The sequence below is a fragment of the Nesoenas mayeri genome, assembly GCF_963082525.1.
Source record: "Nesoenas mayeri genome assembly, chromosome: 24".
NCBI lineage: Eukaryota > Metazoa > Chordata > Aves > Columbiformes > Columbidae > Nesoenas > Nesoenas mayeri.
In genome coordinates, this window is record NC_137546.1 from 7,031,681 (window position 1) to 7,056,042 (window position 24,362).

The 24,362-nt window shown below is 57.6% G+C and overlaps 1 protein-coding gene across 1 annotated transcript in view; it reads left to right on the forward strand.

The window, feature by feature from the left end:
* The window catches only part of EPHB2 (EPH receptor B2), a gene marked incomplete at both ends in the record, with an annotated part of 141,769 nt that overhangs the window by 30,787 nt on the left and 86,620 nt on the right, over positions 1-24,362 (forward strand). Inside the window, 2 exons of the mRNA XM_080358691.1 lie at positions 11,930-11,994; positions 16,294-16,978. Of these exons, the coding sequence (XP_080214817.1) occupies positions 11,930-11,994; positions 16,294-16,978 (750 nt within the window). The remainder of the gene's footprint in view (positions 1-11,929; positions 11,995-16,293; positions 16,979-24,362) is intronic.

Genomic DNA, 24,362 nt, shown 5'->3' on the forward strand with positions numbered 1-24,362 from the left:
TGATTGAGTGGATGGATGGATGGATGGATGGATGGACGGATGGATGGATAGATGGGTGGGTGGATGGCTGGATGGACAGATGGATGGATGGATGGAAGGATGGGTGGATGGATGGACAGATGGATAGATGGATGGATGGATGGGTGGGTGGACAGATGGGTGGATGGATGGACAGATGGATGGCTGGCTGGCTGGATAGGTGGGTGGGTGGATGGCTGGATGGACAGATGGGTGGCTGGCTGGATGGACAGATAGACAGATGGGTGGATGGATGAGTGCATGGATGAGTGTCTGGCTGGCTGGTTGGAGCACATCCCTTCCCTGGGCAGAACCACCGGTGAGCAGGAGCACTGCAGCATCCCCCAGTGGAGCATCCCCTTGATTCAGCCTGCTGCCCGGGGAGGTTCTGTTAGTGTGTAATGACTTACCCAGCTGTGAAGGAGGAAGCCTTCTCCACGCTGAGGTTTTGAAGATGGGGTTTTCCCAAGGAGGGAAACGTTTGCAGTTTGATAAAAATACCCACTGCCCGCAGCTGCCGGCTCTGCCGTGGCTTTATCTGTAGCGGGGGGGCCTGGAGGGGACACAGGGTTTGCGATCCTCACATGGATGAGAGCGAACGCCCCAGAGATACCGAAGGGAGGGCGGCAGCGGATGCTCTGGCCTCGGGAGCTGCTAGAAGGAAGTTAATCTCCATGTAGGGATTTTGGGATTTCCTGCGTCTCTCCCAGGGAGACACTTCCCATGGCGAGGAGCCCGATCCGGCCCCCCGGCTGCCACGACCAGCCCCGGGCACGGGGCAGCCCTCTGCGGCTTGGCAGAAACACGCCTGCAGCTGGTCCTGCGGTTCCTCCCGAGCCGTTCCTGCTCAGAGCTGCCAACCAGAAGCAAATTTACAGCTTGTCAGTACAAACAGTGAAAAGCAGGATACACTTGGCTGTCAGGTAGATGCAGGGAGCCAGACGCGCGGCGCAGGGAGCGCATCCTCGCTCAGCCACGTGCTCTGCGCGCGCGGTGCTGGGAGCTGTGCAATGGGGTCCGGGAGCATCCACAGGCACCAGCGTTTGGGTGTCCGGGTGCAGATGGAAAGTCGAGGGCTGCTCGATGCTTGCTGTGTGCTGGGCACCCTGCCCCGGCTGGCTGGGACTGCTGTGCCCTGTGCCGTGGTGCCTGTCCCTGCGCTACCATCACCTCCCGCAGCCCCCCGAGCCGACACCACCCTGCTGCAGGGGCCGGAGCCAGGGATGCTCGGAGCAGCCATCAGGCTGCAGGCAGGCACTGAGTCGTGGAGGAGTTACCCCAGTGCAGCCCCCCAGTCCTGAGCAGCAGCTTTGGTCATCTCCCCACTCCAGGCATCTCCCCACATTGCTTTGCAAAGACCCAGTGACAGAAGAAGTTAATCAGGATCATCTGCCAGGCTGGCCCGGCTGCACCGGGGCTGGCCCTGGTCTCTGTTGCTACTTTGCCGGACCCTGGTCTTGCCTCCCTCCGTGGCCCCGGTGGCTCCGGGTGGCCTTTACGAGCCAGGCATAGGGCTGTGCGGCACAGCTGCGCGTCGCTGCATGGTGGGGGGGCTCTTGCTGGAGCTTTGGCTGTGTTTGCAGATAATATCTTTCCCCCGTAAATGTTATTACCCTGTATACGTTCGGGCGGGGGGAAAGAGGGGGTCACCATCTGTGTTTTCCAATAAAAGCAAATTAAAATTGAAGCCCATTAAGGATAGCTCAATTGGGATGCTGAGCGGGGCTTTGGAGCCTGCTGGGAACAAGTTGCTTGCAGCCCGTGCCACCACGCGGGGTGACAAAAGCTCGTTTAGTGCCAGCGGTGCCGGGAGGTGGGATGGGCGCTCAGTGCACTGCAGCGCCGCTTCCCGCTCCAGCTGGGGTGGCCGGTGGCACTGGCCCCAGGGGGCAGGCCCAAACCCATGCCTAGACTTATGTCACCCGTCCTGGTCACCTTGATGTTCATTACATTGAATGATGGGCAGGGGTTAGTGGGGAAAAGGGATGGATGTTGTGTGAGAGCCAAGCATGTGCTCCCTGACCCGGTGGTGCTCTGCGGCCTCCAGGCTTCCTGCTGCATTCCAAATCTCCTCAGGTTGCCTTGCCCCTGTGTCCAGGGATACAGAAAAGTGGGTCTGGGGACACAGAATGCTGTGTCTGGGATACAGGGGAGTGGGTCTAGAGTATCGAGGGGGACTAAGCAGTGCAAGCCTGCCCCCTGAGCATTCCACCTGGCACCCTTTGGCCCCAGGGCACAGTGATGAGAGCAGGTTATTATGTTATAAAGCAACTTTTTCCCCCAGATGCTGCAACTAGGAGCTGTATGGGGCATCTTCTGCTGCACTCCGATGGTAGTGGCCCCATGTTTGGGCTCCAGCGGTGATGCTGTGTGTCCGTCTGTGCCGCGGGGTCAGCCCCATATGGTGGCTGTGCTGGACCGGGGCAGCGCATGGTGGAGGCTGCTGGTCCTTCAGGGCTGGAGCATCTTCGGAAGGAGCTCGTGGGCATGGGGCCTCCAGCCTCCCGGAGCACCCCTGTGGCTGTCAGGAGGGACGTCCTCCTGCGAGGTGGCTCAGTGGGGCATTTAGTCTTTGCTGAGCCTGTTCTGAGGGGCTGGGATGCAGCTGAGGACACTGGCTTAACCCTGGGATTCCCTCCTGCAAGGTATCTCGAAGACAATAGGGCCGACGCCACTGCAGGGACCCAGTCATTAGCGCTGACAGTAGCAATGGCTGTTAAACGTCTGCATCTGTGTCTTCTCTGTGTGGCTACCGCATTCCCGGCAGCAGCGGGAGGGCCCCTGCTCGCTGGCATTTAGCATCTGCATTGTCTCGGCAGCCTGCCCTCGGCTGAACTCGGACCACCTACACGTCCCGGCTCCCTTTGGGACAGATGCTGCCAGCAAGGGCCCTGGCTCCCGGGTGCTGCTGGAGCAGCTTTTGGGGGTCTCTGGTGGGGTTATCCTGTTTCTGCTGACCTGTGGGGCCAGAGGACGCATCTGCAGCGGGGACTGGGGGTGATGTGGCAGCACAATGGAGCATGGTCCCCCCTCACGTCCAGCCTAATGTGCTTCTTCAGCGGAGGCCCCAGGCTGAAAGGTCACGAAATCTGAATTCCCAGCCCCAATCCCTCTCAGCTGAGAGCCAGAGCTGGGCCGTCCCCTCCCCGCCAGGCAATGAGGGGGACAAGCCTGGCAGTGACGGTGCTTGGGCGGGCTGGTGGTCAGTTGGGTGCTTAGGAAGCAGGACACATGCTTGGGTGACTTGCAGGACCCTGGGGCTGCTGAGTTGGGCTTTTCCTTTGGTTTTGAGCCTTCCAGCGTCGGAGCAGCCAGCACCATGCAAGGCATTGCCTGTGGCGCCCAGCAGGCTCGGAGGAGGGAGGAGAGGGGCTGTGCAGTGGAGCTGTGAAGCTCCTCCTGGTGCACTGGCTCTGGGTCATGATGGTGCTTGTCCCCGGCTTCCCCGTTGTCCCCATCGTCCCTGTGCCCGGCAGCGAGGTGCAGCTCCGCTCCCAGACCTGCCTTCCTCAGTGCCCAGTCTGGCAAGGGCTGGGAGCCCAGGGCCTCAGTGTCCCCCCTTTCTGCACAGCAGCCTCAGTCCTGGCTTTGTCCCTTCAGGTCTGGCCCAGTGATGCATGTGGTCAGATGGGATGTGGGGGATCAGGGGAAGGGAGGGATCCAGGTGAGGATGGGGCAGCGTAGCCCAGCTCACGGCAGCCCCCTGGTCAGGTGCGGAAAAACGCGAGGGGAGTTTCCAGAGCGGCTGCTGAGCTGCTGTGCTGAGGGCAGGACACCTGGGACACGTCCCTTGTGTGACACCAGCCTTGTCTCCAAGTGTCACAAGCAGCTGAGCATCACCCAGTAGACGGGTGAAGGCATCTAAGTGGGCACTGCTGAGCCCCACCAGCTCCCAGCACCGTCCTCTGGTCCCCTCGTGTGCTCTGGGGCTGGCTCCTGGTTCTCAGGGCTTGCAGGTGGGCTTGAGTGGCATCCTGGTGAACTGAGGGGCCAGAAAGGCTCCGTAGCTCCCCGAAAGTGGTGACATCTTTCCCTTCCCAGTGCCATGTTTTATCCCTGGGGTCAGGTCTCAGTGCTCCATGCCCTGCTGGCCCCCAGGACTATGAGCCTGGGGGGCTGGCTCACAGATCAGAGATGCTCTGGGTGCTGGAGATGCTGGACATCACCCTTATTCTTAGGTCTCTGAGTCTGACTGGACCTAATTTCCCAGGGAAGAGGGTTGACTGATCTGGGTCCACAGCACTGGGACCGCTGGCAGGAGATGGTGCCCTTGGGGTGGCCTTTATGGCTCTGAGTGCAGGGGGGGATGCTGGTCCCCTTCCCACCTCAGTCAACTGCCTCTTCTCGCTCCCTATCAATCACTCTCCCTCTTGGAGTTTAAGTGGATCCCTGAGTGAAGTATCCAAAATATCCTGTAGCCGCCAGCTCACAATGCAGTGTGCTGTTCCTGCGCCAGCGGGTCGGCCGGGGGGGATTGGGTTTCAGTTTGTTCCGCTGGCCACGGGCCAGGCAAAGCAAACTCGGGGCTGTGGAGAAGGGCCACTGGGTTTGCTCAGCCCCTCTAAGCTCTCACTGGCAAAAATATTATAATAAGGCTCCAGTAAAGCACAGGAGGCAGAGAGGGGCCTTTCAACTTCTGGAAGGGTAAATAGATCTGCAGCAAGGGCTCCTCAGGGTGGGGGACAGGCGGGTTTCTCATTAGCCGCCCCCCTGCTCGGGCGTGCGGTGCCTGTGCCTGGAACCAGCCTGGAAAGGCGGTTTCGGGAGCTCTGGTGCCTGCACCAAGGAGCTGGTCCAGCGGCTCTGGCCGGGTCCCCGTCTCGCCCACCGGGTCCCTCCATCCGGGTCCGGCCCGGTGTGGTGCATCAGGTGGGCATGGGGGCACGGCTGGGGGACGGTGACAGGTCACAGTCTCTGTGTCTGCCTTGGGATGGCTTTGTTTCCAGCCCGTCGGAGCGGTCTGGGCAACTTCTTGCCCGCTTTGCACGTCCAGCGCTGGCCCCAGCTGGTGCAACCCTGGGTCAACCTAGAAGTTTGCTCTCAGTGTTAATAACATTATACCAGGATTAAAACGCTGGCAATTTCCCTACCCAGAGGGAGGAGTTGGCCTGAGAAGTGGAAGGGGAAGGGAAAACGTTGTGGGTGGAAAAATGAGGGTGGAGGCTCCAGCTATCTGTGGGGCTATTTTTTTTGTCCAGCTGTTTCTTCATCTGGATGAGTTTGGAGCCTGTGAATGTGAAGGACTTGCCAGGACTTCTGAGAAATTCAGGGCCAGATACTCTAAATTGGTCTAAATTGGCAAAACTCCATGGAAGTTATTTTCCGGACACGGAGAAGTGTGTCTCAATGCACACGGCTCCCCTCGCCCCTCCCGCCTCGCTGCCACTGTCCCTCAGTGCTGTCACCCTCCATCCCCAGCCCTGTCACTCTACCACATCCCAGTCGTGTCCCTCACTCCCAGCTCTGCTCACCAGTCCCAGTCCTGACCTGGCCAGATGGGAAAAGTTGGTGCAGCTGAGATCCTCACCCCCATCCCATGAAGTAGAACAAGGGCAAGTGTAGAGTCTTGAATCTGGGCAGGAACAACCCCAGGTTCCAGTGTAAGTTGGAGAATGACCTGTTAGAGAGCAGCGTAGGGGAAAGGGACCTGGGGGTCCTGGGGACAGCAGGGTGACCATGAGCCAGCACTGGGCCCTTGTGGCCAGGAAGCCAATGGGACCTGGGGTGGGTTAGAAGGGGGTGGTCAGTAGGTCAGAGAGGTTCTCCTGCCCCTCTGCTCTGCCCTGGGGAGACCACACCTGGAATCTTGTGTCCAGCTGTGGCCCCTCAGTTCCAGCAGGACAGGGAACTGCTGGAGAGAGTCCAGCGCAGCCACCAAGATGCTGCAGGGAGTGGAGCATCTCCCGTGTGAGGAAAGGCTGAGGGAGCTGGGGCTCTGGAGCTGGACAAGAGGACACTGAGGGGGGACTCATTGCTGGGGATCAATATGGAAAGGGGCAGTGTCAGGAGGATGGAGCCAGGCTCTTCTGGTGACAACCAGTGACAGGACAAGAGGCAATGGGTGCAAACTGGAACACAGGAGGTTCCACTTAAATATGAGAAGCAACTTGTTGGGGTGAGGGTGTCAGAGCCTGGCCCAGGCTGCCCAGGGGGGTTGTGGAGTCTCCTTCTGTGCAGACATTCCAACTCGCCTGGACACCTTCCTGTGTAACCTCATCTGGGTGTTCCTGCTCCATGGGGGGATTGCACTGGATGAGCTTTCCAGGGCCCTTCCAACCACTGACATTCTGTGATTCTGTGATCCCACATGTGGAGCAGCGAGAAGACCACGCAGAAGCGCAGGATCATTGTCACGGCAGATCATCACCTGCACAGCACCTTAGTATAGCTGTTGAGCACCTGGAGGTGGTGGTTTGGTGGTGATGATCCGTCCATAGGTGCAAAGTGCTCCAGCCGGAGCCCTGGCGCCCTCGGCACAGGCAGCCGTGCGGCAGTGGGCCCCGGCACTGCCAGAAAGTTGCTTATTGAAAGCATCTTCAAAGTGAAAAGGACAGGCACTTATCTCCTAACGGTCCCGCGGGGAGCAGCGCGGTTTCTGGTGGGAAGCGGGCCAGAGTTGCGTCTGCTGGTTTCAAGCAGCTGCAGATTTATTTATAATGCCATGGGTAGCATGTGAATCTGCAGATAAACACGCGGGAGGGAAGAACACAAACAACAATATTGAGAAAACGCTGCTCCAGAGAGAGCATTTCACTGAGCTGCAGCTATCGGCAGCCACCAGCGATGGGCCAGCGGCCAGGCACCCGCCGCTGCCGCTCCCACGCGCCCTGCTCCGTGTCGTCACCGTCACTGCCGGGGGTTGCTCTGTCCGGGATGTTAGGGGGGTCTTTTTGGGGCTGCTGAGGCACCAAACCCTCATCCCATTACTTGGCATCACCACATTGGCAGGATGGTATAGTGCAAACGTTGGCTGTGACAGTGAGCAAAGCTGCCAAGTTTGCTGGTTGTGAAGGTGCGAGGCATCTTCTCCTTTCCGTGGCTGGCAGGGCGCTAACAGTTGGGTTTGGAGTTGCCCATCTGGAAATAGGTCTGTGCTTGTCGTCCCCAGTGCAGGGGTTGGTCCCGTTGGGTGCCCGGAGCAGGGTGTCAGCACGGGGCAGCCACAGGTAGCACCAGGACACCTGCTGGGGGTCTGGGGGTCTGGCCATGGCAGCTGACCGCAGGTCACCGTGGACACACACGTTGCTGGGGGCTGATCACACTGAGGACAACCCTGTGGAGCGGCTGCGGGTGGCGGAGCTGCCTCTGGAGATGGGGGTTCCCATTCCCTGGGGCCTGTCCCGCCCTGCGTGGGCTTTGCTCCTGTAGCAGACCCTGTCACTGGTGTCGTGGTGCCTGGCGTCACCCATCCACTCGGAGATGTCCGTGAGTGTCTGCTCGGTTATCGTACTCGGTGGGCACAGGGAACCAAGCAGACCTGCCACACGTGCTGCTCCAGCTCCTGGCTCACCTGCCGCGGGGAAGGATGCAAACGGTGCCAGATCTGCATCTGTTGGCTCTTCAGGGGCCATCAACCCCCTAGTGAAATTGAATCTTGTTTTCCACATGTCTTACTGGGTTCAGCCCACAGGCAAAGCTGTAGCTGCAGTTTCCCTCACGGGTTAAGGAGCTCCATTTGCTGCTGCTTTCTCCTGGTGTAGATCCTTGCAGACCATGACCAATCATCTCGCAAACTCCTCTCTGATGAGCTCCCGCAGTCCCTTTGTGGCAATAAAACCCCATCAGCTGAAGGAGGAATGGACCCCAGGGAAACCTCAACCTCTCTTGCACGGCTGAGGCAGGTGGTGGGGCCTTGTCTTGCTGTCTTAAACCTTCCTGGTTCGGCCTCTGCGCTGGCACTTTCAGGATGGGATGTCAGAGCAGGGCTTGGCCGTCCTCCCACCATGGTGCCCGTGTGGAGATGTGAGCAGATCCGAGCCTGGGAGGGTGGCAGAGAGAAGCCCCTGTAGATGAGGGATCTGTTGGTTCATTGGACATCACTCCTGATTTTGTTTGGTGGAGAAATGGATTCATGTGCTTCCTTTGTGTGGAAGAAAGAAACTTCTCAGGGGTGAGACAGGGAACGTCCCTGGAGGACCCCGTGGCCTCCTCGCCGCGGGTGGGGGGTGAGGGCTGATCCTGGCTGGGTGGACAGGCACGAAAACTCCGTGTCAGGTCGGTATTTGAGCAAGAAGATGTTTTGAAGTCAACCATCGTGGAATGGTGGAGCAAACCCATCCCCACCATTGAAACCCATCCTGGATTCACACCCGCTTTTGCGGTCACTGCGACCAGCCAGGTTCACTCTGGTTCACGGGGACCAGTTATTCACCATTTTCTGTAATTCAGGCAATACCGCAAAGTGCTGTTGTACCAACCCATCTCCAGATGGCCTGCAGATAGGGCAGCGATTTGGTAGAAAAGGTGTTCAAAAAGGGGCGCACTGGGATGCTACACCTGTGGGCAATGGGGATCACAGTCGTGGGGTCCACCTGGTACAAAGCAGGTTGACAAACAGGAGCCTCAAAGCAAGGAACCTGTTTTAGGCTGGAAGAATAAAGAAGCTCAGCTAATTTAGTTATCCTGGAGATGATTCATTTGCCATCCTTAAGCACCACAACAGGGGAAGGAGGCTTTGGATAGCAGAGTCTTTGTACAAGTAAAAGGAAATCTAATAGCTGGCAGATGAATAGCGTAAATTCAGACTTAAATTAACGGAGGATCTTTTTTAATGAGAAGATAATTGACCATTGGAAAAACCTGCTTAAAACCTCTGAATTTCTACTCCTCCTTGTCTTCTGTCACAACGAGGTGTCCCTGGGCCGGCTGAGATGGGTGTTCATCTCCAAGGGGATGGGTGTTCATCTCCAAGGGGATGGGTGTTCATCTCCAAAGGGATGAGTGTTCATCTCCAAGGGGACGGGTGTTCATCTCCAAAGGGATGGGTGTTCATCTCCAAGGGGACGGGTGTTCATCTCCAAGGGGACGGGTGTTCATCTCCAAGGGGACGGGTGGCTCTGCAGCCGAGGGTCGGGCCGTGGGGCTCTGCAGAACATTATTGACATTGCATCGAGTTCCCCTTAAATAAAAGATTTCTAAAATTGCAAAATGCTTCAAAATATTATCTTTATTTGGGGAATTATTTGTACTGTTTTATAGTATATCTTCTTTTACATGATAGTCACTGCTGTTAATATCCTTACAACGCATCCCTGTCATTGATAGTTGAGATAAAGTAACAATTTTAAGTCTTTTTTCCAAGCTTCTAGCTGGCACTGGGTGAAAAATGGTGTTTTCCTTCCAGATCAAAGTGCCACTGGTGTTTTAATGAAAAAGCCAGATACTCTGATAAAATAAACACCATTATGGAACTATGTAAACAAGTATTCAGTTAAAAAAGGAATTTCATAAATCCGAATGACAACTTTCTGGACGAGCTGTTTTCCAGAGCTCTTCCTAGTGGGAAAATCTGAACAGAACTATTTTTGCTTTTTACTTTTGGAATAGAACCAAAGTTTGAAATCCTGGTTTCCTGTGAACTGGAAACCGCTGGCTGTAACCAGGAGGATCGAACAGCCCACGGGTTGAAAATGATTTAGTGCCAGCGGTAGGTGCAGGGAGCGCTGTGCCGAGGCGCTTTTCGGGTTGCGGATGGGACGGGGAGCCCACGTGCTGCACCGCGGCCGGTGCTCAGCCAGGCTTGTCTCTTCGGTGACGGGCCTGCTCAAGGCCGAGCTTGTCCTCCTTTGATTTTGTTCAGTGCAGTGGAAGTGGAGAAGGGGGAGATGCTTTCTGGGGATTTGGGGCAGGATGTTTGTTTTTTCGGTGGTGCGGTGCAGCGGGACACGGTTACAACCACTAACTCTCCATCCTTGTGGCCATGGGAACTGGTACCGCTTGTTGGGTTATAGGAGGGTGGCTGAGGATCTCGACAGCACTGGGGTTCTGCAGGTTGAATGTTCTCCCTGGGCTGCACAGGGTGGGGTGCATCTTGTGCATAAGCTGCTTTTGACCGTGAGTCACCAATGTGCCCGTGTGGCCAAGAGGCCAATGGGACCTGGGGTGTGTGAGGAACAGTGTGAGCAGCAGGTCAGGGAGGTTGTTCCTCCCCCTCTGCTCTGCCCTGGGGAGGCCCCATCTGCACAACTGGGGCCAGATCTGGGCTCCCCAGTTTCAGAAGGACAAGGAATTACTGGAGAGAGTCCAGCGAGAGCTACAAAGATGTTGAGGGCTCTGGAGCATCTTTGTGATGAGGAGACACTGAGAGAGCTGGGGCTGTTGAGTTGGAGAAGAGAAGCTGAGAGGAGTCTGATCAATGGATCAATATCTCAGGGTGGGTGTCAGAGGATGGACCAGACTCTGTTCAGTGGTGCCCAACGCCAGGGTGAGGGGCAACGGGCACAGACTGAAGCACAGGAGGCTCCATCTGGACATGCGCAGAAACTTGTTTGCTGGGAGGTGCCAGAGCCTGGCCCAGGCTGCCCAGAGCGGGTGTGGAGTCTCCTGCTCTGAGACATTCAAACCCCCTGGGATCCTGTGTGATCTGCTCTGTGACCTGCACTGGCAGGGCTGGGCTGGGGATCTGCAGAGCTCCTGCAGCCCAACCAGCCTGGGCTTCTGGGATTCTGTGATTTGTCTTGAGAGCTGCGGAGCCCTAAAGCTGGACAGCATTCGGAGGGCAGGGAAAGTGAAGCTGCAAGCTTGATTTAGTGTTTGTGTCTCGCGTGTGTGGTGATGGATGCTTTCCAGCAGCTGGCATCCCGAGTGCAGTGCTGACATCAGGGCAGGTTCACATTCTCTCTGCAGAGCAGAGGGATGTAATTTCTTTCGTGGGCATCACCCTGGTCTCAGCCACAGGACCACGGGCTGCGCGCTGCCCTGTGCCGTCTGTCCCACAAGCTCCTGCCATGCTCTTCCCAAGCGCAGCCTTGGTGTGCTGAAACCTTTGGGTGCAATTTCTAAACCCCGTTTCCTAAACACTGGAACATTGGCCTATTTTCTTACAACATCAGCATTGAGCACAGTGCAGAAAAATCCGTGTTGTAACGAGCGTGCGACCACAGACCTGGAGGAAGGACAGTTGCACCCATGGAAGTGTCTGTCCAATGTGTTTCTGATGGGGCAGTCGGGCCCATTGCCGCGTTGCATGGGGAACACCTACCGACATTAGCCCAAGTATTGCAGCACCATAACCTGAGCATCCCTTCTCATGGCATCAGTTTAGTTAGGCCAACTTATAGCTATTTGGGATGCAAAAAACTTCAGTGCTGGAAGCGTGATGAGCTGTAGACAGGACAAGGAGACTTTGCTGCCCCTGTGGCTTAGGGAGACTTTCTCCGCTCCGTGCTGGTCAGCGGTAGCATCGCCTGACCTATTTCAACCTAAATTGCCTGGAAAACCTGCTTTAGTGTTGGTTTAATTTTTTAGTACTTTTAAGTCCCAAAAGTGCTGTTCCTTCCCGTGTGCTACCGCATCACCAAGGATTCTGCCTACCATGCAAAACGCTGTTAAAAAATACCCTGCTTTTGCAAAAGAAACTGGGAGATGCCGGAGGAAACCCTCTCAGGGTTTCTCAGCAGCAGAGCTGCTCTGCGCTGTGGTACCTGGTCCTGGATTTTGAGGAGGAAAGTCCATCTGGGCTGGTAGGTGGAAGAGCACATCCCTCTGCACTGCAGGAGAGGAGGAATGGGCAATGGATGGGGCAGCCGATCTGGTGGAGAGGGGTGACGGCCGAGATCTGGCCACGGCACGGCGCAGTGCGGGCTCGGTGGCTGTGGCCCGGTTCTGTCTCCTCTCCACCCCCTTCCCCTTTGCCAGCTTCGCGGTGTTGACTCGGCGGCCATTGACTCCTTGTTTGTCCTTCCTCCCGCAGAGACGCTGATGGACTCCACAACGGCAACGGCAGAGCTGGGCTGGACAGTGCATCCTCCCTCGGGGGTGAGTTACCCGGTCACTTTACCCAGAGCCCAACCTGGGGTCTCCTGCCACACGTGAGTGCAGGTGGGATGGCTCAACAAGTCACGTGCTGAAGCAAAGTGCCTTGGCCACGTGAAAAGGTCTAGTGGGAAGAGCACAAAAGAGAATGACAGTTGAGGTTTCCAGTAGTTTTCTAGGAGGTTATGCTTCAAAAAAAAAAACCTGAAGGCTGGTTGGGTGTAACTCTCACCTCACGCATCAGGCCAACATGATGTTTGGAAAATCATACCTTCCATAAAGCTGGCCTGCAGCCAGTTAAAAATCGGGGAGAGGAAGTAATGAAATGCCAAGGCCACTGCCATTAGTCCCCAGTGTTTCAGGTGTTATCCCATTGCCTGTCACTTGCAGCAGAAAAGGATGTGGAGGCTTTGGCCTGTGAGGCTGCACCCACAGCCCTGAAATGACTGTCCAGCATCCCTGGCATCTCATGGAGGGACATTTGCTGGCTCAGCAGTGACTGTCTCTCTTGTGCCAAGAGTTCCCTGAGCCGCATCCCAAGACCACCTAGAACAAGCTCCTTTAAAGAAGAGCTGAAACAAGGCAGCGCACCTTTGCACCCCCACCCTCCCCTCCGCCGCCCCAGCCACCTCCATGGCCCACGGGGTCTGCGTGGGCATCGAGGCGCTTCAGAGCATCCCGCCGGCTCTGACTGTGGCGCCCGACATCCCCAGCCTGCTCCCCGGGGCTTGGGTGGCCCGATCCAGCCCAGACAAAGCCTGGAGATGCTCCCCATCGCCTTGTGCAGAGGTTGCAGCTCAGCTCCACCCTCCCCTCCATCCTCCCCTCCATCACCCCGGATGAAGATGTTTCTCCAGACCTCACCTTGGCGCTGACAGCAAGTCCCCTCCCTGAGCCGACTTGGCAGAAGAACATAAATGGCCAAGAAAAGCCTCTGTTGAGGAGATTAAACCCGGTTCCCGAGCAGGCCCGCCGCGCTGGGGCACGGGCGCTGCCAGCACCGTCCCCATCACCATGATAAAGCCCCGCGCCCGCCCGCAGCCGCGGCCCCGCCAGCGCTGGCCTGGCCGCCGAGGGGGGATGACGGGCGCACAATAGGAGGGAGCACAGGTCAAGTCTTTTTCTCTCCTGGCCCAGCCTTTCTTGTTTGCGGTGTTTCCATATGTAAAGCACGCCTTGCTCCCGGCTCCCCAGCCCCGCGGTAATGAGGCCTGGGCCTGCTGGAAGCCGTCTCCCCGTATTATTGTGCTGCCTTCTTCTTTTGAGCTCCTGGCATGTTAATTAGAGAGCGAGGAGAAAGGGAGAGGCTTCTAATTAAGCATCGAGGAAGCGCAGGGGCTGGTGCACGGGGGTGACTTTTTCTCTCAGCTGAGAAAAGGGGGCTCGGGAGCCCCCCGAGCACTGCGGGCATGCGAGAGGGTGCTGGGGGTCCTGGGCCTGACCCCGGGGTGCTCCCAGGGCCCCCAGCGGGATGGAGATGCTTGTCTGGAAACTCCAGTGCAGCCCCAACGTTGCTGGTGGGAATCGCCTCCTATCCCCACCTCTGTGCAGGTCCCCGGGGGGACACGGCACACGTCGTGCCCTGCGCTGTGCACATCGTGAGTGCTGATGCCGCGGTGCCTTCACCGCTGCTCCCCGCATGGCCGTGTGCCCACGGGCAGGACAGGGCAGAGCATCCCACCCATGGGTGGCTTGGTGCTGGCAAGGCTGGGTGCAGCCAGCATCACCTGGAAAAAACAAGCTGCTGGATGCTTCTGCTGTTTATTTATTGCTCTTTGGTGATTATTAATGAGCTGGAAGCCCAACCAGTTGCTTTTTCCCTTGCCATAGAGCTCCCATGCTGCTCGTAGGTCTGCCTGTGCCCTGCTGTTCATCCCCAGGTACCACCACGTGCTGCTCCTGCCCGGCCAGGCTGAGCTGTTCAGCCTGGTCCTGAGCCCTCCCCGGGGCTGTGCAGCTGTGGGTGGGGGTGGGCAGGTCCCGGGCACCCCTGGGTCCTGGTGGGTGACGCGCTGTTCCAGAGTGGGTGTCCAGAGCGGTCCAGGCGGGGGGAGCCACATCAGGGCCAGGGCAGGGGAAGGAATTGCTTCCCTGTGCCTTGTCCTCGATTCTTTCATTCCCCTCCCAACTGGTGCCCTAAAAAACGGGGAGATCCTTCAATTTTCCACTACCACAACACATTTATTTTTGGAAAATAAAACAAATGCTTCCCCTGCGTTTTGCAAGGCTGCTTTCCTCCTCCCCCTGCCATGGCAGCAGGTTTGCAACCACTGCCAGTCAGAAGCGGTTGGAGCTGTTTGGGAATCTTCCCTGACAGCCTTCTGTTGGGCTGTTAGCCTTGATATGCGAGGAGCAATCTGTCTTCCATCTCGTGAGCCTCCCTCTGCAGTCCTGGCTGCCCCTGTGAGGCCGTTTGCAGTCCAAGGGGCTGGGGGTGCTCAGCCTGCGCAGGGCTCGGTCCTGGCGCTGGTGCTGGGTCTGGGCTGGATGTGCTGGTGATGCTGCCGCCCTGCCCGGGGTCTCGCAGACCCGCTTGCAGGGTTGTGCTCAGAGGTTCAGGTCCATGGGAAACAGCTCGGCTTCCGCTTGAGCAGGTTTATGAACAAGTGCATGAGAAGCCGTTCCAGCTGGCCAGGGCCGTGGACACGCTGGCTGGACCCCGGTCTGTGCCGCCGGCATCACGAGGTGCCGCGGGTGGGGAGGGGACAGCACAGGGATGCTCTGCCCTCCAGAAAGGTCTGGGCTGGGGAGGACGCTCTGCTGAGCCAACTGAAAGGTTCTCCTCCCCAATAAGACCCTTCCCCATCTGTGCTCACGGTGGTGAGTGGTGGCCGGTTGCAGGCTGCAGCTCTGCCGTTGCCTGGTTCATCACCTGCCCTGAAGTCTCCCCGTCCCACAAAGGATGGAGACAATAAAAGCACTGAAGGATTTGGAAAAAGTCAGCCCGGGGAAAGGGCAGGGAGCAGGACAGGACCAGGAGGTGTCACAACAGCCCCGAGCTCTGCAGAGATTCCCCCCAGTCAGGTGTTGGTCGGCTGTGGGGAGCTGGGCTGAGCTTCCCATGGAGCAGTATGTCACATTAAGCTTCTCTCTGAGAAGGATGTTACTGTTGTGCCAGAGCTCACAGGACATCCCACAGGTCCAGTTTGAGACAGCCAGGACTGGGACCTGTGCACACCTGCAGGAAGGACCGCAAAGCATATTGGCTCTTGAAGGGGCAGGGACAAGGGTCACCATAGCATCATTTTGATCATGAAGTCCAACCATAACCTAAATCTAGCACTGCCCCATGTCCTGAGAACCTCATGTCCGTCTGTCCAGCCCTCCAGGGATGGTGACTCCAGCACTGCCCTGGGCAGCCTGTTCCAATGCCCCACAGCCCTTTGGGGAAGAAATTGTTCCCACATCCAACCTCAACCTCCCCTGGCGCAACTTGAGGCCGTTTCCTCTGCTCCTGGCGCTTGTTCCTGGGGAGCAGAGCCCGACCCCCCTGGCTCCAAGCTCCTTTCAGGCAGTTCAGAGATCAGAAGGTCTCCCCTCAGCTCCTGTTCTCCAGCTGAACCCCCAGGTCCCTCAGCCGCTCCATCACATTTGTGCTCCAGCCTCTCACCAGCTCCATTCCCTTCTCTCCACTCGCTCCAGCACCTCAAGGTCTCTCTTGGCATGAGGGGCCCAAGGCTGAACCAGCGGGGCCCAGCCCAGCGTCTTCCTGCTGCTACTGGCCTGTTCCTCCAGCCGGGAGGGTTTATGGCTGCTTTAAGCACTTCTGAGAAAGCAGATCCTGTCTGCCACATCTATAACCGTAGCAGCACCGGTGGGGAAGGTCTGCTAACAGCATCCTGTTGCTTTGCCGAAGGCTCCGCAGAGCGGTGCAGCCCACGGGCGAGAGCCCCTGCTGAGGTCATTGCTGCTGCAGGGGAGGGTCCTGCCCCCCCGTGCCCGGCCACCCCGCAGAGATTCTTTAGCAGAAATCAGGCAGGGAGCGCGGTGCTGCTGGCGCCGAGATGGCCCCGAGCTCTGCCGAGGGCTCGTGCCACCTCGTCCCCATGGCACGGAGCCTGTCCGGTGCGGAGTGTGGAGGTGTGTGGGTGTGGGCTGTGCAGGAGGTGCTGGAGCTGTGTGAAGTGCTGGGCGCCCATAGGGCTGCTGCTGTGATGGGGTGGCCATGGTGTGGGGCACAGTGTGGGGCGGCTGGTGTGGGCAGAGCCTGCCCGCTTGGCACACGATGGGGCTGGGAGTATCTGAGATGGGGGGGAGCATGGGTTCGATGCAGCCCCTTGACTTTGTGTGTCCTGTCTGCAGTGGGAAGAGGTGAGCGGGTACGACGAGAACATGAACACGATTCGCACCTACCAGGTGTGCAACGTCTTTGAATCCAGCCAAAACAACTGGCTCCGGACCAAGTACATCCGGAGGCGAGGAGCGCACCGCATCCACGTGGAGATGAAGTTTTCTGTCCGGGACTGCAGCAGCATCCCGAATGTCCCAGGCTCCTGTAAGGAGACTTTTAACCTTTACTATTTTGAGTCAGACTTTGACTCGGCCACCAAGACTTTTCCTAACTGGATGGAGAATCCTTGGATGAAGGTGGACACAATCGCTGCTGACGAGAGCTTCTCGCAAGTGGACCTGGGTGGACGAGTGATGAAGATTAACACTGAGGTGCGCAGTTTTGGGCCTGTCTCCAAGAATGGCTTCTACCTGGCCTTCCAGGACTATGGAGGCTGCATGTCCTTAATTGCCGTCCGCGTCTTCTACCGCAAGTGTCCCCGCGTGATCCAGAATGGGGCTGTCTTCCAAGAAACCCTCTCGGGAGCAGAGAGCACCTCGCTGGTGGCAGCCCGGGGAACATGCATCAGCAACGCGGAGGAGGTGGACGTGCCCATCAAGCTGTATTGCAATGGGGATGGCGAGTGGCTGGTGCCCATCGGCCGCTGCATGTGCCGGGCGGGCTACGAGTCAGTGGAGAACGGGACTGTCTGCAGAGGTAACCGCTCGCCGTCGGTCTCGCTCTGCGCGCTCACCTTGCTGCCCGTGGGCTGTGCCGGTGCTGCCAGTCGGGATGTGCAGCTGGGGTTTCCATGAGATGCCTCCTTGGGCAGGGGTGGGAGAGCAGCACACGGAGCCGGGAGTGCAGCGTGTGTGTGGACGCTGACTCCTTCCCCAGCTCCTCCATTCCTGCCCTGGGCACAACCATCCATTGCAGAGACTCTGTGTTACCTCTGCGTCCTCAGAGCCATGGGGTTCAGTGCTGCCAGCTTGTCCTGGTGCCCTCCATGCTCTGCAGGTCTTGGAGGGACACACGTGTCTGTAGCTGTGGTGTCTTCAGTCACCTCCCAAAATACTAGGGCTGTTTTCACTTCAGTTTGTGCCCTGTGCCTTGTCATGAACTGAAATGCGTGTGGGGTGAGAGGAGCAGGGGTGCAGGCATCCCAAGGTGATACTGTGGGAGGGAGCAAGTTGTCTGCAGCATTTTCCTGGTGAGGTGCAAGCAGCCCAGAGTGGGATGTGGTCACAGGCTGTTCCGGGCCAGACTCACCTTCCCAGCCCAGGCCAGGCCTGACCCTGGAGCTCTCTCAGCAGCCAGAGGTTTGCTGCCCTGTACATGTTCTAAGCGGACTCCAGGAGCTCCACGGAGCCAGTGTGGTCCTACGACACAGCGCCTCTGTGCCACCCACCCTTAAAGCACCGTGCCCAGACCCCTCTCCGTGCTCCTCCTCAGTTGTGCCGAAGGTACAGGGGAAGGAAAGTCAACCTGGGCTTGGGGAGGGAGGGGAAGGAGCCGTGGGGTTACTGGGAGAGAAATGAGGTCCTGAGAGCTGCATGTTGAACCTGTGGCTCCACCATGCACAGAGCAAACCACGGGCTCTTCTCCCCACTGTCCTGCCTGAACATCAAAATCCCATTACAGGTTTGATACCATCGGCACGCGCCGAGCAGAGCGGGGGCTTCGCTGAGATCAGTTCTAGATATGTCAGTGGGCATTGCTGTGTCTCCTCTTCTGATGTCGGTGTGGGTGGCTGGGGGCACCAAACAAGGATGGGGAAAGTGCTGGTGGTGAGGAGTTGGACACACCAGAGAGGGGGATGAACAGTCTTTGGCCGCGCTGGGTCGGGACTGCAGGTTGGACGGTCCCCGCAGAGAGGGCACCATGTCTGCTGCTGCTGGCTGGGCTGCTCACATGTGAAGCTTCCTGGTGTGCTGGGTTGTTATTTAATACCTGTGCTCTGAGCTGCTCCTCAGTGACCCACTGAACGGCTCTGCCCACTGAGCTCGGTGTGACCAAGTGTCCCCCTGGCAGCAGGGCCAGGGCTGGGGCCGGGGGCAGCACGGCGGTGCTGCTGCAGCGCGGGGTGGGAAGGCAGCCGGGCTGATCCCCGCCCCGAAGGGAAGACGGGTGTTTTATGACACCCAAGAGAAGCACTCGTAGCAACACCAGAAAGCCAAAATGATTCATGTCAGCTTTTCCATCTCAGCCTGTTGGTTTTTTTTCCCGAGCAGACCCAGCCCCGTGCGGCGCTTTGCTCTGCAGCCGCAGTTTCTCGGGGGTCCCTGCTCCCACTGCCAGCCCAGCCGATGGACGGGCCCTTTGCACGTCTCAGGGTTCCTGCAGCCCGACCAGCGGGGCCAGGGGCGGAGACGGAGCGGCAGGAGAGCGCAGACGGAGCGGCAGGCCGAGCTGGAGGGAGCGCGCAGGAGGGAGAGGCTGCGTCTCCTCTTTGTCTGCGTAACAGCAGGATTTGGGGAGGACCGGTACCTCGGCAGCTGTTTCTCCAGCCGGTGTTGATGTGTGCCCGGCCCTGCGCTCCCCACTGTCGTTAATCATGTGGTGTTCCTCAGCCGCCGTCTCTGTGGGGCTGCTGGCTCCGTGGCTGCCTGCTTTCCTTTCCCCAGCCCCTTCCCTTCTCCTTCCCCTTCCCCTTCCTCTTCCCCTTCCCCTTCCCACACTGGGCTGGCGATGGGGGCTTGATGGGACCCCAGGGCTGTGCCGGGTTGGGACACAAGCTGAGTTCTCCCCCAGCAGCCCCAGAAGAAGAGTGGGGACCAGGAGCAGAGCCAGCCATGGGTTGGCAGGACAGCCACAGCATCCCCCTCCTCCCCCAAATTCCCCCGTGAGCCCCACAGGGGACAGGCTGGTCACCCCGGCTGGGCTGGGCAGAGAAAAGAGTCCCCTCCATAGCTCAGCCCAAGATGACCTGAGGACACTGTCCTGCATCCCTGCCCCCTCCTGTCGTGTCCTGTCCCTGCTCCGTGCAGAGGCAGCGTACAAGCCGTCAGGTTTGGGGGACTCACTTGTACATGTGGCCGGCAGGTTTTCTCATGTTTCGAGGGGTGGGAGGGAATCTGGGCCTCTTTCCAGAAGCAAAACAAAAGCAAATCCGAGCTGGCTTGCAGGGTGAAGCGCTCACACACAGCTCGGTCGCCCAAACGAGATGTGGTGGGGACTGCAGGGGACATGGCCCCACCAAGGGCTCCTGGTGCTGAGGGGCTTCCTGAGCCGTGCCGGCCGCTCGGTGCAGCCGCAAGGCGCTGGAAGGAGTTGCTCGCTTCTCCATTGGGTTTTTCATCTGGCTAATACAGCGCAAGCCCGCTCACGGCAGCGCGCACAAGGGATATTTATGGAGGAAGTTCATGCATCTAACAGCTTAAGCTCTTCTAAGCTTGCAGCCCCAGCACAAAAGGATTTGGGGGCAGTTAACAATTCTGTGTGGTTAAGAGATTTTCATTCCGCTGGGCCTTGCTCGCCGATCCCGCAGGGCCCTGCGCGGGGCCGGCTGCCGCTCCTCCCGTCCCGCTGCTCCGCGCGCTTCCCGGCTCCTTTCCGCCGCGCTGCCGAGATGCTCCCCGCACGTGTCTCCCCTCACCGCCCCCAGCCCCATCCTCCCCCTTCTCCGCTTCACCTTCTCCTGCTCCCTGCCTGCATCTTTTTCTCCATCTCCCTGTTCTTTGTCTGCCGCCTCCCCCGCTCCCCCGCCCGTCCCTCCCATGCAGCACATGAAGCGCATTTCTCTCTCTGCCGCCCGTATTCATTGGCTCCCTGTGCAGCGGCGCAGGCAGAGCTATTATGCTGCCTGCTCGCTCGGTTTGCACTGGCCGGTGGCTGAACGCTGCTGCAGGATTGCAGGGTTGGCAAACACTGGCTGCTGGTCCTCCCTGTGTCCATCTCCAGCTCCTCTCCATCTCCAGAGGACATCTCCCCATGGGTCTGCTCACTGCAGTCACAGTGGGCAGCTTCTTCTGCGCTGCACTCGAGCATGGACAGTCCTGGTCTTGTCATGGTGACAAGGGATGGTTTTGCCTTGCAGAAGCTTGTGGTGACACAGTCTTGTTGTGAGGGACATGTGGCATCATCCCTTGGGGTGACAGGTGTTTCTGAGGAGGAGAGGAGCTGGTGATGTGCTGGGAAGAGGAAAAACCGGGTCATCTAGGTGGTCTGTGGAAGGTACAGGCTGCCACTTGTCTTCTCCAGCTCGAGGTGGAGCTGGGCCACCCCTGTGGCAGCCTGAGGGGTCAACATTTTTACAGAGTTTACAGAATCGACTGGGTTGGAAAAGCCCTCAGAGATCATCGAGTCCAACCCTTGGTCCAACTCTAGTCTATTTACTAGATCATGGCACTAAGTACCTCTCTTTCAAAACCTCCAGGGACGGCGAGTCCAGCACCTCCCTGGGCAGCCATTCCAATGCCTGACCACTCTCTCTGTAAAGAATTTCTTTCTAATATCTAGCCTAAATTTCCCCTGGCAGAGTTTAAGTCCATGCCCCCTTGTCCTATTGCTGATGCCTGGGAGAAGAGACCAATCCCCATTGTGTCCCACCAAGATGGGGGGCAGGGAGGGAGCCTGCATTGCCTTCCTCTGCTCCTTCCCTGAGCCAGGAGGGAGGATGTGGGGTCCTGACCCAGCTCCAGCCCCAGCACCCGGCCTGGTGCTGGTCCCATCCAGCCCACCGACACCACGACCTGGTTCCACCGCCAGCCCAGCTGGATGCTCCCAGGTCAGCTCCAGCACTGACCCAGCCCAAGTCCAGCTCTAAAAGGAGAACTGTAACCTCTGGGGTTGTTGCTGTGCTGGGCTGTACCTGGGGTATAGGGACCTTAGGTACATGCAGTCAGGGACTATACAGGGCTGGTTGGGGGGATCTGGGTATGGCCGTGGCCTTGCAGAAGTGGGTCCTACAGGTGGGCTCCATAATGGGCTTTTCTGCGTGTGCTTACATGTTATTTTGAGGTCGAACACAGCAGATCTGCCACCACCCCACCGTGTGCCGGGGACGCGGGTGCGGAGGCCGCGATGTGCACGTACACGTGTGCCGAGGACCCGGAGCTGTTCATGCGTCACCGAGGACGTGGTTGGACTCTGTCCCTGCCCTGCCGAGTTTGGGTTTCAAAGCTTGTGCTGAGGGCCTGGAGGGGCGTGCGGCTTTCTGATGTGCTGGAGAAGGGCATGTCAGAGCTGTCTTACAGTCACGTCCCGTAAGTACGTGATGTTTTGAAGATAAGAGTCTATTTCTGGCCCCTTGCCTGTTTTGGGCCTGGGCCTCAACCGATAGTGCTGGACTCAGCCAGTAAATTGTAAAGCCCTAGAGGTAATTAAGTTCTTGCAGGAAGCATTCCTGATTGAGCTGGAGCAGATACAGCCAGTCGTGGTGTAAATGTTTCCGGAGATGGAGAGTTGCCCATTCAGCGCTTCCAGTGGTCGCTCCTGCCTTCTCACCCCTGGCTGTGAGTTGGCACGTGGACCTTGGTGAGCTTTGTCCATCCCTTCTGTTTTCTCCGTGCCTGTTTCAGAGTAATCCTCAGCCCCCGCTCCTCTGGTGAGGTTTTTGGCCACTTTTTTGGCTCTTCCCAGCCCTTGGCGCTGCTTTAGCCTTTCTGTGGCAGAGCAGAGCCACCGGCCCACGTACAGTGACCAGAGATTTCCCTCTTCCCGCACCCCCGCTTTGCTTTAACCATTTTGGCACTGGTGTTTCACTGGGGGCTTTTGCAGGACTGGGAGCAGACCCTGTGGCTCCTTGTCCCCAGAGGTGGGTTTTGACATGTGTTTGTACTCAAATGCACATTCCTTGCTCATGCCCAGCTCGTGAGGCATCCTGTGTATCAGGAACCCGGCATCTCCAGTATTAACCACACTACAACTTCCGTGTCATCAGCTGACTTTATTGGGAACGCTTTGGGCTTTCTCCTGGGTCATTGATAAAAATGTTAAATAGCCCAGAGGCATGAACCACATTTGTTGGCTCTAGTAGAAACAGACCTGCTCTCTGCATATCCCCCGCTTAGATCTCAGACCAGAGCGGTATCAGCTCGCCAAGTTTTAATGCATTGAGTATGTCCCACGGTGTCTGTCAACCCTCTAATTCCTGAATCAAAATATCACGTGTTACCGAGGGAAACGCTCCGCAGAAGTTTGGGTGCCTTGCATTAGCGCGGTTACCTCTCCCAGCCAATCTTGTAATTGCATCAAAAACCATACGAGGCAAATTTGCCTTAAGCTGTTTTCCATAAATGTATGTAGGTTGGCACTACTATTACAACCTTTCTGTAATCCTTGGCTGACTGAATCCTGTAGCTGGCACATCCTTATTTGACCGGTCCTGACGTTGCAGTGGCAGTCCTAAAATAGCCAGGGCTGCCTCATTTAACAAATAGCTTTTTCCTACGTCTCCGAAACATCCTACTACTTCACAGCGTGTGGAAAGTGAACGTTAACCGTCCACTGCCTCATCAGCCTTCTCTTTAAAAGCTCCTAGGTAAATGCTATCCTGACATACTGATTTAACAATGTTTAACTTTAGGAGCTGCTATTTAACATCTTGAGTTACTGCTGGAATGGAAAGTATTTCACCATCATCCTATAAGATGATTACATCACCTGGCTCCTGCCCAAGTACAAAACAGGAATTTGTCTGCCTTTTCTACAGGGTTGTTGACAATTTGAATGCTCCCAGCCGGCCGCGGCTCCGTGTCATTGTGGATGCTGCTCTTTGGGCTTCTCCCTCTCCTCCCTCTCCATCTGGGAAGCAAGAATACAGCGTCTTTCTTTCCATTGCTTTAATTCTTCTCCATCCTGCTTCTCGCTGACCCCTCCACGGTGTGAATCCAATTAGGGCTGTGGTGGGGATCGCAGCTGCTCGGCATTAACCGCTCCGAGCCTGCCTGGTGCACTCTGCAGCCAGAGGAGATGCCGGATTGTCCTCTGCACGTTGCTGGGTAGGGTCTGGGCTTCTGCAGGCTGGAGCAGGACTGGGGGAGCCCTGCAGAGCGAGGGTTTGTCCGACGGTCCGAAGCTTGAAGAGATGCTGACCTCGCCACGAGGGTCTCGGGTGGTCCAGGGACAGGGCTAGACATCTGCTGCTGACGGAGGGAGGTGGACAACTCGCCTCAGAATAGAATCACAGAATTAAGGAATCATTTTAGTTGGAAAAGCCCCTCAAGCTCATCAAGTCCAACCATAACCCACCCCAGCAGTGCCCCACGTCCTGAGAACCTCATGTCCGTCTGTCCAGCCCTCCAGGGATGGTGACTCCAGCACTGCCCTGGGCAGCCTGTTCAATGCCCCACAGCCCTTTGGGGAAGAAATTGTTCCCACATCCAACCTCAACCTCCCCTGGCGCAACTTGAGGCCGTTTCCTCTGCTCCTGGCGCTTGTTCCTGGGGAGCAGAGCCCGACCCCCCTGGCTCCAAGCTCCTTTCAGGCAGTTCAGAGATCAGAAGGTCTCCCCTCAGCTCCTGCTCTCCAGCTGAACCCCCAGGTCCCTCAGCCGCTCCATCACATTTGTGCTCCAGCCCCAGTCTCCTCCTCAGCACTCCCTCTGGTATTTCGATGTCCTTCTTATGATGGAAATGCTGCTGTTGAGGGACTGGACCATTGTGGCCAAAAGGCAGGCAAAGGAAATGAGAACTGCTTCCTCATTTAGCTGTCAAGACAAGCGATGGGCTGAGACCTTCCACAGAAGTGTTTTCTCTATAGAGAAAGGGAGGAGACGAGGTTTTGCAGAACATGAGTGTGGTTTTTGGACAGCAGAGTGTTGCGCGCTCCCAGCGCTGTTGTGAGGTGCAGGATGGACCCCAGCAGGCTGCAGCCCACTGGACGGGAACAGCATACGCTGGTTTATTGGTATGGGCAGGTCATGAGTCACTGGGGTTGGAGGAAGGGCTGGAGAGCTCAGGACCAGCCAAGCGCATGGGGAGTTCCCTGGTGGAAATGATGCCAAGCTGGGGTTCCTCGGGGAGACACGGTGGAGTTTTGCTATGGCAAAGCCCTTTCTTCTCTCCGCTCAAGATGTGGCCCCACGGAGGGAAGGGCTCCGCTCCCCTTCCCTCTTTGGACAGGCTGCTCCCCATCCTCACCCCGAGCCGTGTAGTCGTGC